Source organism: Lissotriton vulgaris, chromosome 6 (assembly GCF_964263255.1).
Source record: "Lissotriton vulgaris chromosome 6, aLisVul1.2, whole genome shotgun sequence".
Lineage (NCBI taxonomy): Eukaryota > Metazoa > Chordata > Amphibia > Caudata > Salamandridae > Lissotriton > Lissotriton vulgaris.
Window position 1 is genome coordinate 1186123111 of NC_141694.1, and position 19307 is coordinate 1186142417.

General features: G+C 42.1%; 1 protein-coding gene across 5 annotated transcripts in view; it reads right to left on the bottom strand.

Annotated features, from left to right (window-relative positions):
• The window catches only part of LOC147708614 (protein phosphatase EYA4), a 626113-nt gene that overhangs the window by 93032 nt on the left and 513774 nt on the right, over positions 1-19307 (bottom strand). For all 5 annotated transcript variants that reach the window (XM_086927287.1, XM_086927291.1, XM_086927288.1 and 2 more), the window contains 2 exons: positions 15321-15463; positions 15046-15189 (listed from right to left, as the gene is read on the bottom strand). In XM_086927287.1, the coding sequence (XP_086783413.1) occupies positions 15046-15189; positions 15321-15463 (287 nt within the window). The remainder of the gene's footprint in view (positions 1-15045; positions 15190-15320; positions 15464-19307) is intronic.

Genomic DNA, 19307 nt, shown 5'->3' on the forward strand with positions numbered 1-19307 from the left:
ATTCACTGCAGGCATATGTTGTCACATATTTCCTGGTGTATATCTATTTTCTAAGACCAAAAACCTTTTTTAGAACCCTGGCTGAACATTCCTACTTTAATAGTATATTGTTGCGCACTAGCTATAAGGACACACCCCAATTGGCTGCTATGATAATAATTTTACACTTAATGACAAACCAGCGTCACACACATGGAAGTTGTGAGTGTATTCCCACAGTTTTCGCACAAGAAACAAATTATAAAGGACTTTAAGTATTTGTTTTGTTCGAAATAATCCAGTTTGCAACGTGTGTAGATGACATTTACTAAGTCATTTTTTGTGAAATTTGCCTTTCCAGTAAATTACATTTTTACTTTCTGCTCTCTTAACATTACCGTTGCTTCTTAACTTTTAAACTCTCGTTGGCAATAAAGGTACTATTCAGCAAACTAACCAGGCTATACTTTAATTAAGTTGCATACGCTTAGACAAGCACTATGCACAAAGATTATATAAGCAAAAACTGGTTGCAATTTGTGTACTGACTGTCTGTGGAAGGAATCTTATTTTGCGAACCTACCTGGACATAATTAGGTTAGTTCACAAAATATAGAATCGCAGGGGTTCGAATAAAAGCCTTCCTAATTAATATTTATTAGGCATGTCCTAATTTGCGACCCCATATGATTGTCTACAATTGCAGGGATAGTGGCATGCAGTGGCCAGCAGACCACCACAATGTGTGTCATTGTGATGTTTTTTTAATGCATCTTGTTTTCTTTAAAGCTAATAGATCTGGGTTAAAAAACAAGCTTCATGGTCCACTGCCTACTCTCCCTGGAACTTTTTCCAATATTTATAAAGGGAAATTGGTCCAAAGGGAACTCCTTCACCTTTGTGAATCACTTACCAATCCAACTTGGGATCATTGGTTTGCGATCAGAATTATGATCACAAACCACGGATATATCAGAGTGCAAAATCACAGTATGAAAGGATACGGACAACATGCTGCTTCTAAATAGCTATTCGTAACCCATTTCTAAACCCATTTACCAATCCCGAAACAAGTTTTCCCATCAGTTACTGTTTTTACTAAGTACAAAAATGGTTTACAACGGATTAAAAGTCCCAGATCCTCTGATGTATCAAGTCGGAGAGTTAAAAAGTTTTGTACACCAAGCCTTATATTCTATGCTTTGAGAAGACATTCAGCTGCTGCACAGATCTATTTGCAAAAATTATTTCTTGATACAGTATCTTAACACAAACAAACTTGGGCGTTATAAATTACGTGTTTCTAAATATCAAAAGCACTAGATTGCCTGCACCACAAAAAATTCATGAAGTCAACAATAAGGCTACAGTTTGAAACAACACAAATGGTCCGGTTATGATATTGGGCAGACTTGCGTCTGCCCGACACCATCTCGTCTGCGGTCTCGACATGTCTGCGGTCGGCGGTCACACCTGCCTCATTAGGATGAGACCGAACATTGTTCTGTTGCATTCAGACATTTCCCTAAGGGAGCATGTCTTACAGCCGTAAAGTGGCCGTAAAACATGCTCCCATAGGGAAATGAGAGAAGGTGCTAAACCCTGCACCCCATGGCAGGGATTAACAGGGGGCACCATAGGTACCCCCTCAGCCCTCAACTGGAGGCCGCGCACACAATGGGACCTGCTATGCTGTTATCAAGATTCCCAAGGAGATTTTGGCTCATTACTTTTTATCTCACTCCGCATTGCTACCGGTAACCGTTCGCCCCATGTTTGTAGTACACAATCCCTTATCCACCGAATTATCAAGTATAATCTGCATTCATCTGTTAATGCTTTTCACACATGTGTCACACTTCAAGGTCAGATAATGTATGACTATCTGGTCACAGTGCAGTAGAAAAAAATTCCTTCCCTTTTGGTTATCCACCTGCCGCCTGACTGGATCCATCGAAATTTTCAGCAGTGCTCCTGTGCTCTAGTAGGTGGAATCATGATGCTTAGTACAGGCTCCCTAAGGCCCAGACAACAATGGAGAGGAGCTGCATATAACCACTATCCATACGAACTAACATCAATTTATTAGCTTCTGCTTTTCCATGCCATCAGATTATAGGGCATACAACAATTGTTGGTGACAGTCTGCTGATCTCTAACTTGGGACCTTTTAATTAGATGTTGAAGTGGCGACTCCACAGAAAGGGGAGGTGGGAGCACAGTGAGGTACCTACCAGATAGAACATACCGTAAGTGAGGAACTTGTTCTTCTGATGGATACTTATACCACAAAGTCCTCATCTTCTCAACAGATACCAAAGCAGTAGCGGCCAAAGGTGGAAGGTCTAAAGAGCAAGTCCAGATCAAAAAGTCAAAAACAGAGCGGGCGAGGCGTACCTTCTGCTGGATCTGGCTGTCAAGTCAGTAAGTACTTCATAAAGTAGTCAATGTCTCTAAATTTGCATGTTCACAGCTATCTAGGCCAGGCACTGCATGTGCCAATGCGGGTGTAGTTGCCTTGGCTGTGGTGGAATGGGCTCTCAGCGTCTCAGAGTTGCTTTTCGTGTAAAGGACTACCCAACTCCCAGGATCCTCTTCTGCGCTGCCTTCCCCTTTCTTTACTCCAGGAAGGGAGAGAAGAAAGGAAAGAGCCACAAACGGATTCCCATTCAATGGGCTAATACAAAAACTTACCTGTGTTAAGAAGACTGCCCAAGTACTTAACACAGTTTGTCTGGAAAGTAGGTGGTGTAGGATGGGTGTACTGAAAGTAAAATTGCACTTCAGCACACACAATCTAGTCTTTAGCATTTAGTCCATTCTTAATAGAGTTCTGAAAGAAGAAATGATCAGATCCAATCCGCAGGAGTCAAGTTCTTCCACCGTTTTCCTTTGAAGATAAAAATGTTACCAGTGATCATCCCGCCGACACAGCCAACAATGTTATTCCAATCCAAAACAGCCAACAATGTTTGTCCAATCGAAAACAGCGGACACATGTTTCGTCCCCTGGACTTTCTCAAGGCTCAGATCAAAAAAGAAGGTACAAGTATTTTGGAAGTCATGTTTGAAAAAGAATCAAGATAAAGTCATCCCCATAAAAGACTGAATCATGGGTAGAGTCCGCAATACGTGTTTAATCTGCTGGGAAAGTTAGGGTGTAGCCATGATAAGCTTGCGCAGAATCTGCGAAGAGTAGAATGCTGTTAGCACACGGGAGTCTGAAAATGCCTGTAGTACATTCATGTGTCGAGCTGACATCATCGCAATGAGAAAGAGAGTGTTCAGGATCAGGAAAATAGCAAGCTACTGTGCATAGGCTCAAAGTGTTCACACATAGGAAATTTCAGGGCCAGATTAAGGTCCCACAGGGGCATCAAAAACTGTCTGGGAACCACAACTAGAGATTAAAACATTGATGACTAGGTCCCGCCAAAGCAGAAAGGCTGAACAGGCTGACAAATAACCTTCTACAGTGCAACTTGCAAGGTCATGTTGGGATAAAGATAGAACAAACAACAAAATGTCTGAGAGCTTAAGTTGTAATGGAACAGGGTCTCACACACTATACCAGGCACCATAGATGGCCAGCACCCAGCTTTGATGGATTTTGTGGAAGGGCATCTAGCAGCGAGGACAACATTACTATTTCGGTTAGCAATTCAAATGTAGTCAATTATCGCTGCTCAATCTCCATGCATGAAGGTGTAAGTAGAGGAGTTTCGAATGGAGGACCCTTCACTGTTGCTGAGTCAGGAGGTCATCTTGAAGAGGTGGCTTAGTTGGAAGAACTATGGTCATGCCGAGGGGTTCGGGTACCCCACACGTCAGGCCCAGTCCAGGGCAATTAGGATGACTCTGGCTCAGTCATTCTTCATCTTCTTTAGAACTTCGGGCAGGAGCATTATCAGCGGGAAGAATTACAGGAATCTTTTGTTCCAATACAGACATTATGTGTCTCTTAACGAATCCTAACAAGAAACCTCCAAACTGCTAACTCATGTTCTTGGGTGTTGCAACCAGACCTGGCCAGGGCTCTCCCCACTGTTTGAATATGCTCTGTGCCACCTTCTTCGTGTACACATTGCTCTTAGTCGGCCAGATGACATCTGCTCAATTTGTCAGCTCTGACATTCTGGGTCCTCACCAGGTTGTTGGCTACTAGAAGGAAGCTCAACTGCCAGGCCAGCTCCTTGGCACAGGACCCAAGACCAAATTCCATCCTGCTTGTTGCAGTATCACATGACGGCTGTGTTGTCGATGAGACCTGCACCAGCCTCCCATTGAAAGACAACAGAAAAGCCTTCGGGCCAAATGAATGGCCTGCTGCTCCAGGAGACTGTCAAGGAGCCAGCTGTCTACTAGAGATCAGAGTCTTCTAATCTCCACCTCTCCTAAATTGCCTTCCCCCCAACTCACTAGTGCTGCATCATTCATCACCACTGTAAGCTCTGGATGGGGAAGGTAGAGTGGTGTGCTTAAGGACAAATTGGGATCGGTCACCCACCACAGCTGTCTCCATCTTGAAAACTGGAATTTCAGGTACCACTGCCAGGCCTTGTCAATCTGGAGTTGTTGACTAGGAGAATGCACAAGGCCAAGAAAACACAGACCATCCTTACTGCGATCCAGGACTGAACCTGAAACATCTGAATCATATCCTAGATGACCCAGATTTGTAGCCGTACAGGAAAAACCTGAATTGCCACGCTGCCAAGAATCACCCCAATGGATGGGAGTCTTTGTGGTGGCGCAGGTGGAAATTTAGTCACTGATGGTAAACCTCAATGATGCCAGGTATTTTTCCATCACCCGGATGACGTCCACAAATGACTGCAAGGAAACTGCCTTTAGCACCCAGTCATTTAATTACAGCAATTAGACAATCGCAGATGTACTGTGACCACAGCCATCATATTCGTGAACACCTCAGGGGCCGAAGGAAGAGTGCAAAGAAGTAACGCAAATTGAAGGTGTTCCTGGCCCACCTTGAACCGCAGGTAATGCCTGTGAGACTGAAGGACAGGTAAGTGTCCTGTAGCACCAAGGACTCTATCCAGTATCTTGGGTCCTGAGCAGAGAGGATATGAGCCAACCATTTTGTGTTTTGCATTTGAACTGCTGCAGAAGGCGCTCAACGAGCAGAGATCCACAATAGTCCCATCCTTTTTCGGGAGAATGAAGTAGCATGAAGAGCGTTTCTCCTCTCTTTCTTTGGGTCTATTACCCATTCCATGGCACCCTTTAGGAGAAAAATATGTACCTTTTGCATTAGAACTGTCAAGTGTTCCTCCAAAATTCGTTCTGGCGCTCCATCCATCATCTCCTTGTGTTTGCCAAGAGAGAGATAGGCCAGGGCAGAAATTACGTACCTGGCATGGCCCTTGTCTGACATAATGTAAATGTAAATGTAATTTTGATTTGTATAGCGCCTATCACCCAGGGGTCTCTAAGCGCTGTATGAATACCGCTTTGGAACCCTTCCTGGCCTGTTCCTGTGAGGTGTCCACTCCTGGGCACCCCCAAGGTAAAGCCAGGCATCCCAGTGTTGTTAGGGCCAGTGTGGAGATTAAGCAAGCTATTGCCCAGAGTTGCAGAGTGGAACCCATGATTAGAGTAGGCACCGAGGCGAGAATTATCGGGTCCGAGGACATTGAGCCCAAGTCCCTGCCGCGACGAGGATTGAACCCTGGTCCGGACCAGACCTCTGCCTCAGGGTCTGCCGCTCTAATTGGTGAGCCACACTTCTCCACATAATGGACCTCCAGCTGGGAAAGAAATGGCGAATGCTGCCGCGCATCAGCTTGACATGAGCTGTTAAGGACAAACAAAAGCAGCCTGGTCGCTTCTGCAGCAGGGGAGGGCGAGTTGGATGACTTTTGACCCTGCTGCCAAGCTGCATTGTCTGCCGGTACCACGTCTGTGAGGATTGGCTCCTGGAATAGCAACTAAGTTTCTTGAATTGGTGAGTAAACTGCTTCACTAGCAGGAAACAGATGTGCGTGCTGTCAAAGGACATTTCTATTGGGTATGCCTGCACATTGCCAGGAAATCCAATCAACCTTGTCCATTTGTGTATCAAAGCGCAACACTATAGCCAACAGCCTAGTCCCGGAAATTGGTAGGAAGCAGGCCTGAGCAGATAACTTATTTCACTGCATCCTGACCATCATGGATTTTCTAAGTCATCCAGGACCACCAGCAGGATCTCACTGGCCATGTTCCACAAGGCATACCTATTTCGGTCCTACACGCAGGCGAGGTTTATGAATCGCAGAGCCAATTTGGCAGAAGAAAACTTCAGTTTGCCAAAAACAAATGCATATGGATTTTTTATGTGAGAAAGGGGTTGGAAATGAGTAAGGATTAAATTAACAAGCGGCCAAAAGATGATTTTGACTACAAAGCTCCAGGGCATCATTGAATGGTAGTAAAGGCTTCAATGTAACAGGGCCAACTTGGAGTGTCTCTGTCAGAAATTTTGCCTTAGTCTCAATGGAGGACAATTGCAATTTTGGTGCCTCAGTTGACCTCAAATGAGGCACTTTCCTCCATTGTCTGTTTTGGGGAGGGGGAGGCTTCAAGCCCCCTGGCATTTTGTAAGTCCTGGTATAAGACTTCACCAGTATAATGAGGAGTAAGCAAGCTACCCTCCCCTCCCCATCATCATCAGATTCCCCCTGCGCTGGCACGAGGCACGTTCAAAGCCAAGAAAAGAGGAGTCTCCGCTGATAGTGGTGTTGTGGGAGAGGCGTTGGATTAGAATTAGATAACATGACAACTGGTTACTCCTTAGTTATTTCGTAGTGCAACATTGGGTGAGTTGAGGCGATGCCAGTTCAGGGTTTGACATGGGCGCCAGCACTGGATCATCGACCGGTGGCAGTGGAGCATGCAACCGCATTGGTGTGCTGCAAACGGAGTGGACCATGGGCCTGGAGTGGAAGCTTCTACTGACATCGGTACTGACCCAGTAACAGGTCCAATAGGGGCAAATGCCATTGGGAAACACACACACTGGTGGTGATACAACTGCAGGCACCGGTGACTACGTAGTGCCTGAAGGTGCACCAGAAGGAGCCGAAAGCACACTAAATATTTGCAGCATAGCTTCTTTGAAGGCCTCTATCTTCTGCAGGGTTGGTAACGGCCCAGAAAACTGGGGCATGTTGGGGCCCATTGATAAATGTGTTCTTTAGCCAAAGCCCTCGGGTGTGACTTTGATCTTCATGCCCCTGCACATTCACTTTAGAGCCACAGTGGTAGGATGGGGTTGATTCCTATTCTCCTTTCTTGTGCTCACGTTTGGACTCTGACTTCAACTTAAATAATTTTGAGTGGTAGGTGGAGTGCTTGCCGGAACTGCTTTGCGATCCAGATTGAGACAGGTCCTGTGACTTGGACCAGGAATGCAATGTCTACAAGTTTTCCTATGCTTGGAGATATACAGCTTCACCTTCTGGTTAGAGATTTCCTTTAGAAGCATTAGGATACAGTAGCCATTCAACTTAGAGTTGTGATCAGAGGCCACGCACCAGAGACACCGGCCTTGAAGGAACTTTGCTTGTGGTAATCTCCGCTTTGGCTGAGGTCTGTCATTTTTCCAGTACACAGGTCCCTGGCATATGCTACAAAATTTTCCGAAGACCGACATAGTTGAGAGCGGTGCACCAAATCAGTCAGACTGTGCAGAATGAAAGGAACCAATGCCAGTGTACTGCAGTGGCGCTCGTAGACAGCGCAACGTTGGCAATTCCTGAGGAAAAACAGAATCAGTACAGAGCCGCACAACATTGCTAACAATGCACACGAGCACTGCCAGATCCAGCCAGGCGTGTAGAGCAAAGGTGAGGAATCTGCGGTTAGATGTACATATTATTTGAGGCCTATCACTATCATTTAGGCGATGATGTTCTGATAGTAATCTATGCTAAACAAACAGAAAAGCCAGACAGATTTATTTTGGGATTTTTGATCCCACCCAGCCAATTAGTTCTGGAGGGTCATCTATTTTATTTTAGTTTTTTTGTATTTTTACAAAAAAATGACACCATTTCATTTATATATTTTATCAAATAGAGAGTCAACGAACAGTGAAAGAATACATATGAACATGTGAAATGTGCAAAAATATACAAGTGCTGTACAAGTGCTCAAAAATCAATACTGTCAGTTCATACAGGCAACACCAAGAGCAATAAATCAAATACCTAACAATAAATTCACATTAGGAAACAGTCCTTTATATTAGGTACAAGAAGACAGGCGGACAAACAGTTCAAAGGCACTGCCTGCCTGTCTAACTAAGCCAAGGATAGGAAAATAAATTGGTGGGTTACAAAGTCAGGGATAACACTGTATAGGTTTAGACAGCCCTAGTGGCACCCTTATTCTCTTACCAAGGCTCAGGGTCAACGCGTTTCGAACCACAACGTTAGTAAGGGTTCTCCTCAGGACCCGGACTGGATGGAGCCAAAACTGGGAATGACAGGTGGATGTCACTCATAAGTAATTGCAGTGTAATGGAAGGCCTCATGCGTACCGCGGTTCTGTGTAGAGGAGCGTTATTTACGCAAGTAAGTGGAGGAGAATCAAGAGGGTCCGTGATTTGTAGGCGGATGCTGGCAGGAGCCAACTGTTTTATGGGCGACCGGCGGCGTGGCTCAGGGATCTCCCATGCGCATTAAAGTGCATCTTAGTTCGTCAGCAGTGTTCAGCGCGGATTCGCTGTGCGGTGTAGGCGGTCTGCTCTCTTCACTCGCGGGCGGCGTTTGGCATTACGCCGCCTGCGAGTGAAGGTATTTGATTTATTGCTCTTGGTGTTGCCTGTATGAACTGACAGTATTGATTTTTGAGCACTTGTACAGCACTTGTATATTATTGCACATTTCACTTGTTCATATGTATTCTTTCACTGCTCGTTGATTGTCTATTTGATGACATATATAAATGAAATGGGTTAATGTTTTTCTAAAAATACAAAAAAACTAAAATAAAATGGATGACCCTCCAGAACTAATTGGCTGGGTGGGATCAAAAATCCAAAAATAAATCTGTCTGGCTTTTCTGTTTGTTTAGCATATTTGAGTGGTCCAAGCCAGTTCAGACACAGGACCCAAACCTTTGTTTCTGCCCTGAATGTAATCTAGACATTCCAGAGGGCATATAGAGTGAGTAAAACAAGTGCCATGATGGATCTATATCTTCTAAATGTGCAAATATCCACAATGGTTGTTTCAGTCTTATAGAGAATATTCCTGCTCTGCTCGCATTTTTATGGAACCTGGTTGCAGTGCAAAGCACATGACAAGAAAATAAGAGGCATATTCCAACCATGTTTTTTTCCTTGAGTAGTTTCCATGAGTAAGACATAGTTAACCACAGACATTTAAGTAAACAAGTCCTATTTCTTGAAATTAATCTGGAAGTCACAACTAATCCAGGATAAGAAACACCCAGTGACTGAAAAAGTGTTACTCAGAACTAAGCCTGAAGCAAGATACACCTATTCATATCATAAGCTTTGTGGATTGGGCACCAATATATGTGGTGGCAGGCATATGCTACAATGGAAGGATCGATTCTTCCTAAAATATAGAAATAAAATGTAGGAACTATATTTCTGTCATGCTTTCCCTGTTATACTTTAAGTTAAAAGAACTCAAACCAATGAATAGCGAACCTTTTCTGGTTTGTGGTTATTAATTTCATTTTGCTGTGGTTACATTTGAAAAGCACTTTCAGAGTACTATTAAGGTCACTTCCTTTAAAGCTGTGCCCCATGACACAGCCCAAGGTGGAGGTTAATGACTGGTAGTACCAACAAGATTGAAGCATTTTCAAAGGTGCTTAAGGATCTTGGGGCTAACAAACTGTACAACAAATACAATGCCACAAGGTCTGATATTTAGATGTTTCTACTGAGAAATGAAGGTAAATGACAATAGGCCAGATACAAAAGAAGAGCCTCACTTTGAAAAATAATGTCCTCAATGTAAACAATGGTAATCTGAGACAGTCACAAGGGAATGTATGTTTGCATAGCACAAACAATGTTGATATTTTGATATTTATTTGATATTTATGTGTATTTATAAAGCGCAGACGTTCGCTCCCAAGGGAGCATCATGGCGCTGAGCGAACTGCAGAGGATGACTGAAAAGTGGGATGTGATGAAAGATTGAAGCTAGACGGCAGCCAATACAGGGATGTCTTGATGGTCAACGGGGACACACAGTGTACATTTGTATACAACCCAGTGTAGAGCCTCTTGTAAAACATGCCACTGATACAATACAGTACATTTAGGTGAGTGGAAGCTTTGTCACAATACCAAGAGTGCCAATATTCTTCAGTGAAAATGCTTACTAAGAATGCCCTGCATATAGTGCACTTTTTTTTACCCTTTTACCAGGTTTCTTAACTGTACCTACACCGTAGAATATGAGGACTTCTGCACTATTTGACCTAGGAATGGCATTTTTAGAATAGTGACATTCATAGAAAATCTTTAATACCTCTTGTTCCGCAGGCCCTTACAAGCTTCTAAATGCAGAACTGAGACATCATGAGAGCACAGTCCCTTTCATAACCCAAATCCACCTGACATGACTCTCTCGAGTACAATTGAATTTAAAGCTAGCTAAATTCAGCAATAATCTAATAAAATAGGAAGTGTGCATTTATGCAACTGCACACGACATGTTATTTACCGAAGTCACGAAAAACTGAAAGTACATGTTGCACACGTTAGACACAGTGATGCATGAACCAGAGACGAGTATAGTAGATGCAAAAGCATGCTTTAAACATCAGATGAAAAAAAATACATTTATATGGTAACATAAATACACATAATCAACCTGGCCTAATGAACTTTTTATACATATGTTGCTTATAGACATATAATAATTAAAATGTTGATGTTATGTGAAGTGGTCTAGTGATTTCTATGTTTTTTATGAGAATGCACCAGTTGGAAAAGTTGTACAAAATGGTGTAGTATTGAAGTACAGGCTTGAGATTTTGCAAATTGATACTGTAGACTTTACAGCTTATGAAATACTAGGAGCCCGTTCTGACGTTGTCCGGGTATACACACGCCCACAACGGAGTCCTGTGAACGCTTGTTTTGCAGGATTTCCACGCCCCCTTTTTGCCGAATGCCCGTTGAATGCCGCGCCGATTGCTGTATGACCACGCCCCCACATGCCCACAACGGAGCTCTGTAAACGCTTGTTTTACCTGATTTCCGTCCCCAGATTTCAGCCCCCAGCACAACGCACACGCTTGTTTTACCTGATTTTCGCCCCTAGATTTCCGCACCCAGCACAACGCACACGGCCACAAGGAAGTACTAACGCGTAGCGTTGGCCACGCCCCCACATGCCCACAACGGAGCCCTGTAAACGCTTGTTTTACCTGATTTCCACCCCCAGCACAACGCACACGGCCACAAGGAAATACTAACACGTAGCAAATGCCGTGACCATCGCTGTATGGCCACGCACCCAGCACAACGCACACGCCCCCAGCAGAACGCCCACGCCTACAAGGGACTACTTTGCCCCTAAGGTTCTTTTACCATTCGAATGTATATGGTGGCGAGCTGTATAGCCTATGTCCATCTGCTGCAACCGTCCTTTCCAATGCTGTATTGGGTATTGTGATTGGTGCTGTGGTTCCTGAGATTACCCGCCTCAAAGGTTTGGGCTCTCTCTTTATAATATTAGTATAGATTAGAAACGATTTTAGTAGAATGAAATTTGAAAAATGTGCATTTATATGAAGGTTATAACATTTTGTGGTAGTAGGGTATTTCTAACATTAGCCATCTCTATATAATAATATTTTGGGAAAGTTCTTTAAATCTATATACATTCTTTACTTGAAGGGATTTATTCTGATCATATTTTAATTAAAGTCTAAGCTCATTTTATTTAAACGTGTGATGCTAACTTAAAGGCTTTCCTGATATGCTTTTCTCTAATGCTGACCTTTCCCTTGATTTAATACAATGGTTCGTTCTTTACAATGAAAATCTTGCTTGTTTTGTCTTGGACATGACTACACCCTGACAATCGTCAATATTTTTTCAACGTTCACAGTGAAATATTCCTGTGGGAATAGAATTTCAGATATGGCTTTAAGTCACACCTTTGTATATCTTTTCTACCAATGTTAGGCTTGTTTGGATTCACAAATGTTCATTTATCATGAACAGCATGGGAAATTAGCTAGATATTTCAATCATTTCAGGTGACATGATGTGAGCAGGGACATGTGATAGTCTTTCGATGGAGGTGTGATACTAATCCTCTGGACTTAATTAAAATTCTATAAAGAACAAACCTCAAAGGAGGGGCACCAAATGCAATGGATTTTTCCTACTTAGGATCCAGATGCTATGCTAATCAATCTTTTACCTTGGACTGTTTGTCCATGCTACAATCGGTAGCAGATGGACTAAGAACTTCTTTGTTAAACCATTTAAATTTTTCAAATTTTCCATTATAACTGTAGCACTATGCTAATGGAATCCCCTAATGGACCTTTAGTCTGAATTGTCCCCATTTTCATAGGACCTGAGCTGTTAGAATTTTGAACTATCCTTCTGCATTAAAGGGTAGTGGGACTCTAAGTTTGCGACAACATTTTAATAACCATCTTCTAAAGATTGTTTAAATGTTTGGTGCTTTAAAGCAAGCTGTAATATTCTTGACTGAAATCCTCAAGAAAGTGCTTATATTATTGAATTTAGATGTTTTAATACAATAATCAAATTCATTTAAATCGTATTTGAGTCTATTTATTGAGTCCTGTTGATCTTCCATTTAGACTGTGGCTAATGTTTTAAATGTGTTGTTGAGGAGAATCGGCGAGCACTATCAGAACATCAGGTTTTATTTCTCGGGTTTTGTGTCGCAATTGCAGAGCTTTTGGTTTGCATAATTCTCACTGGACTTAACTTCTTCAGCAGGTTGAACATAACTTCTTCAGGAGGTTGGGTCTTCCCGTTGCCATTCTTTATGTCTACATCATGGTACTGAGAGAGGTGTATCTGAACTTGATTTCTAACTTGGGAGTTGGCTGTAAATTAATAGTCCTCATTCGACAGCTAAAGTGGAGTTTGGACAAAGATTCATTAGAGGATCATTGCCTCTGTCGGAATCGAAATGCCTCACACTGCCTAATCGTAGAGGGCCCAGTAAGGTTAGGGTAGTAAGCAGAGTAAGCAAACAATTAAAATGTACGCTCTGCTTCATGCTGCAACACAAGTAAGTGATTAGTCACAGTACCAATATTAGTTTTCAGACTTGTTTTTTATTAAGTTTTTCAGAGATCCAAGTTCTGTAAAAGCCAAGATCTTCCATGCGTCTCCAAAACTAACAAATGTTTAATATCTATTCCAGAACAATGCTATGAACCCATGAGCACAGAGAATTAGAGCACATCATTGCTCTACAGCCTTTGTCAGTCTGAGTGATTTTCTCAAAATAATGTTATATTGAGGCCCTTCTCAAACTTTGACAGATAATAAGGGCAGAAGACGAAGCGGTGTCAAAAGCATGTTAAAATACTGGCCGTGGGGAGATGGTGCTGGCACTAACGATACATGATTGAGCCCTTACCCTCTACTCTTATATTTTATTTATTTGCTTTTCATTATCCTCTCACTCTCTTGTTCATGATACTCAATGCCTTTCTTCTGAGACAGCCCCGTTAAGAGTTATAGCAAAACATTTCTGTCACTACCTACATCACAGCTCAGATATTCCAAAAACCCCCTCTCTTCTGTCACTGTCCACTTCTACCATAATGGTAATTGTCTCCCTTAAGTATGCACTGCACATACCAGTGCCCACCTTTTCCATCACTGTCCACCTGTTCCACTACTCGCCCCTTTCGTGTAAGGGTCTATTTTCCCAGAAGCATTCACCTCTTTTGACACTGCCCTTTCTCCCATCATCATCCACTCATTCTGTCACTTTTATCACTGCCCACAACTGCACCCCATTCTGGGTGTTCACCTCTCATGTCAGTGTCCACCTTTCATGTCACTCCTCACCTTCTTCATGACCACTAACAACTTATGCCACTGAACTACTCTTTTCTTAATGCCCACCTCCCATCCAACTTTAATATCACTGCTGACCCCCTCCAACAGGGAGGGGGTGAGCAGTGATATTACCTGTCCTCTGTTAGTTCTCAGTTTCTCCTGCTAATGTCCCTGCTAGATTCTCCTGTCAGGGCAAACCTCTTCTATGTGACCCTCCCTTTCTAACTCTGTCCTGTGCCATTCATGTCGCCTTTCCTCACTTATTCTCTGAAAGTAACGCATACCTCCCGTTGTCTCCTGTCAACACATTCTTTCCCAACACTGCCCTTTTCGCCTGTGAATAACCAACTCTTGTTCCTTCCCACAGCTCCTGCAACTCCTGCTTCGCTTTTAACGCACCCTCTCTAATGACTACACAGCAGAGGGGTACTGCTAAAAGGATGGTAGTTCTGGGGTGGAGGTAGTACAGAATATGACTAACTCTTCCATAGCCTTAAAGACTTTCAGAGGTCTGAGTTTCCCTGTTTTGCACAACTGAACCTAATTTTACATCATTTAAGCTTTTTCTGCAACTTAATTGTGTCTCACCTCCCCAAGCTCTAAACCTGGAAGACATATTTCAGCAGTCTACTGGAGATCATTTCCTCCGAACAAGCACAGATGACCTTATAAAAAAGCCTGAAACAATCTTAATACACAAGGGTGATGAAGTTATCACTTTCATTATATAGGACTAGCTTCTTTTACGAGTTTTTCTTTACTAGAAGTTGTACTGGCTTCCGATCCATGTTAGAGAATAAAAAAGGCTTCTGAGCTCTGTGTTTCTTTGTGCAGGACTAGCGTACCACAATGGGCCTGGGGCCACCTATGATACAGTGCCATACCCCCAAAATGTGTTAAACTCATATTTTAAGGAGGACTGATGTACACCAATCTGAGCCATTTGATCATCAAATTTATTTAAACAAATTAACTATAAAACTGAAATCACTGTAGTGGCAACAAACCTGGCATTTGATATGAGTAAGGTGTTTGGCCGGGTTGTGGGGTTGAGAAACCTGGACTGTAACTGAGGCACCCACTCTGTAAGGGAGACTGTGTTTGGGAAAGTCCACTTTCTGTCTTGATGCCTGGTAACATCACACCAAGATCTGTAAAAGAAACAAGCAAATATAGTTCTCCATTTTTTAGACAAACTTGAGAACCACTATCAAAAAAATAAATCAGTACACATTATTAAATTTAAAATGACAGAATTGTTAAAAAAAGATAAACATAATACCGTAAGTGGGTAAGCTGTACGGTTGCCCGGTCTGGGAATAGGCTGTGTATACTGCTGGTTGCTGCATTCCGGAATACTGCGTTTGACCAGCATAGGCCGACATTGTCTGCGCTGCTGGAGTAGAAAGGATGTGTGGGTATGGCCTAAATGTTAGGAAAGATACCATTAGTTGAACAAAAAGCTTTCAATTTCACAACACTATATGGTGTTTAATTGTACAGTCTTCATAACTTTGCTGACAACTATGTAGCAAGTAAGTTGGAGCAACCTTGTGTTTAACTATAAGCTGATATCCAAGTGCTTTATTTTTTATTTTCATAAACAGCAGTATGTGTTCACTGGTGTATGCCGGCTTAGGTCCGCCTGCACAACAGTCTTAACATTTGCAGATGCTTCAGCTTGACCATCATGCACCTTAGTTAATTGGCATGCACAGCGTCACGCCCGCTTTAAGAAAAATAAACGTCTGCATATCAAAGAATCCCGACTGAATCAGCATAAATGTAGTTTTGAAATGAACCCTAAGACAACAAATCACAAAAACAGAAAAGAGCTGAATTTCATATTCATATGAATTATGTATGTATATTTGATTGCGGTGTTCCACGGGCTTGAGAACTTTTTGGGACACTAATAATACTTGGTAAGTACCGAATTCATTTTTCAGTTCTTATCGTTTTCAATTAGGCGAATATATTTAAGCAAAATAAATGCTTATAACATTAAAAACATACATTTTTAAAACGAACATTGCAAATGTGGTGCTTAAATTAATAACTGCAACAAAGATGACATGTGAGCTGCCTTTCCACCAGCCAAAGTTTTATGTATTTCAAATGCTTAGCTCTTTCTACGGAAATAGCACATACCTTTTTTCTCTAAAGTAAAGTAACAATATTACACGCGACTACTGTTCTCATGATAATTGGGTGAGCTATATACTCTGCTTCACTGCCGGAGGTCACACAGTTTTAACCCACTCCGCACTCTGTTTGGTGAGCTGAGTTCTGGAACAACTCCATGAACCACTGCGTGCCTGAGTTTTTTCTTGTGCGCGATTCGCCAACATTAAGTTGGCGAGTGAGAAAATCGAGCGCTAGAATGCCTCCCGGCTAGATTTCTCAATGCGGGCAGTCGTGGCAGGTTGCTACCATTCGCGTTGAGAAAGCTGTCGCTCGAATAGAAAATCTACTAGAGTGGCACAAAAAGCAGCACCCTTTGGCGTGTTGCTGTTCTTGCTGAGTTTACAACACGGAACAAGCTCCAGTGCTAAAAATCAGCATGAGCAGCATGGCGTGTCAAACTCTGCTTCTCAAGGAACTCTGCTAAATCTCAGGGGTGGGGGGCGTTGTAACTCCAAGGAGTGAAACTCTGCAAGTTACACCCACGTTTAATGATAATTCGTCCTATCCACATAGATGACCATGTAACCCTTTTGCCGCAGACAGCCTAAGACTATTTCTAGTGTTAGGATGATATACTCAATTGTTTATATAAGTTGGTCAAGTTAAGCCATGTTCAAGGTTAGCAGCATTAAAGGAGAGGCGCACCGCCTAAGAACGTACAGGAAACACAGCAGAAATCTCAGGAGACGTAGTAGTCATTCGGAGTTTCACAGTATAAAACGCATGGCAGAAAGACCACTGCAGCCCGATTGCGATTTTACTTAAACCAGATTTTGCACTCATTTCTGAGATTTATTTATTTATTTATTTAGTTTCTTATATAGCGCAGGAATTCGACCCCCGAAGGGGTATCTCCGCGCTTGTGTTCTTACCATAAACCAGAGGCCAGAGGTCAGTGAACAAACAAGATACAAGGTTTTAGATAGTCAGGAACAAATGTGTCAATTTCAAGGTCAGAATGGGAAACAAAGTGCTTTTTTGTTTTATCGAACAGGAAACCTGCATTTTCCCCACTTTTCAGGCTCGTTTCCCCAGGCAAATTTCCCTAGGTAATACTTTGAGAAATTTGCACGAAGAAAAAAAGCGGTACAAGGGCAGTAGCTCTTCAACTTGGAATCTAAAATTGGATGCAACATTGCTTGTGCCTGATTTAGTTTTACAACGGGACTAAGAACGCTTCTCTTTATTTTCTTTGTGACACACTCCGACTCTTCCTTGCTCTCTCCATGCAGGAAGATCTCCAGCGTATCCTCCTGCACCGAACTCGCAGGTCACGTTTAAGAGGAGGGTTCCTTGCTGAACCACGCGGAACCCACGGGTAAGATATGGTTAGGTTAAATTAACAATCCACCTGACTTTGAAACTGGGACCAATGTATTATTGTAAGCAGGCTGTTGGTAACTTGATTCGGTCAAAAACAAAGTAGAAACCCACACAAAATAGTCATTTGCATAAGGAGTGGGTAGCAATCATGTTGTGCTACCAAGCAAATGTAAGCGCCTGCTCCTTGATTGAGAGAGATGTCCTAACAAAACATCCACATCCCCTTTAAATTTTTTAACAAGTCTCCATTTTACTCAGGAAAGTGTTTTGAAGTAATCTAAATGTGCATCATTTGTCCTCTATGAAACATTTCGCCTTTGGCATATTACACTTCCTCAGCCCTCTCATCCTCTGTAGCAAGTGTATATATATATATATACCACGCTATTAAGCATATGGTATGCCCCTTTATTTCACCCTATGGTGCAAGGCCAAATTCCTTCTATTCATCTAGTTAACAGGGGCTGAGCGGATCGTTGACAGTAAAACTGTTATGGCATGGAGGGGAAAGAAGGCTGCATTCTCCATCGCTACCAGTACCGAAAATAAAATACACAAAGAAGGTGCAGTCACCTTTTTTTTTTGCTTCCCAGAAACCATCTTTCAATCCCATCTTGATGGCTTGCAACAAATGGCAGAAGAGCTGTTAGCTTGAGGTGGGATTAAACAAGGGAACTTTACAAAAATCCCACTTAACATAACATAATTTAACATAACTAGAAAACATTGGTGTAGCTTTTTCCAAGAACAAATACTTCCTCTGCAAGAAGCCGCAGCTCGCTGGAACCCTGCGCTTTCTTCAAACTCATAAGAGTGTGAAAATTTTGTTCAATTCAAAAAACAACCCAGGGATAAGAAAATAATTTTAAAAAACTGAACTGACAACCCCCCACTGCAAGAGAACTTCAGCTTATAGTGGCATTTAAAACTAAAAAAAATGGAAAGAAGCAAACCACAAAAAACAGAAGGAGGCAGGAAGCCAATGTAAAGAGAATCAGCTTCTTATTGACAATATTAACTCACTTTGAATTATTCTGGTACAGGATAAAAACTCTTTTTAAAAAAACTAGCATTCACGTTGTTTGACAGCAGTGATTCAATTCTAAATATACAATGTAAAAGCAGCATGTTGACAAGTTAAAAGATTTAGTAGGAAGCTGGTGTCAGCTGATGTAACAGACTCCTCCGTTAATTTAACTCCCTTACACTTCAAAAGCAAACAGCACATAAAGACAAACCCTCTGACCCAGAGTGACACTCAATATATACAAATAAATTACTATAGAGCTCCGTGCAGAGACTGGTCAGCTCTCCCACTTACATTTTTTTATAGTCAACCCTGTGTTATAAAGTCTTTTGACTGAGCTCGGACCTAACTCCAAGAAGAATCAACCTTCTTTACAGAAACATTTTTAGTTTTGGGTTAGTGCTAGTGGAATGCTATCAGCAGAGTGGGGGTGTTCAGAAAGTGACACCACATTTAATATTTTGTCTTTCTAAAACAATCCTCTACTTGCAGCGCTTCATGCCAATTGTCACTCATGTGTTAATGATCTTTTGTAAATTTGAAAAAAAAGGATTGGTAGCGCAATTTTCAAAATAGATGTATAGGTATACTTGTATTTCAAACGGTGTAATAACTGTTTTTGGAACGAAGGAAGCTTCCTCTGGAAAAGCATCAATGTCACTTTTGGAATATACTTAGAAGAAATATTAAGTACTTATTTTTTTTTGACGTAATACTTGTGATTATTCTGAA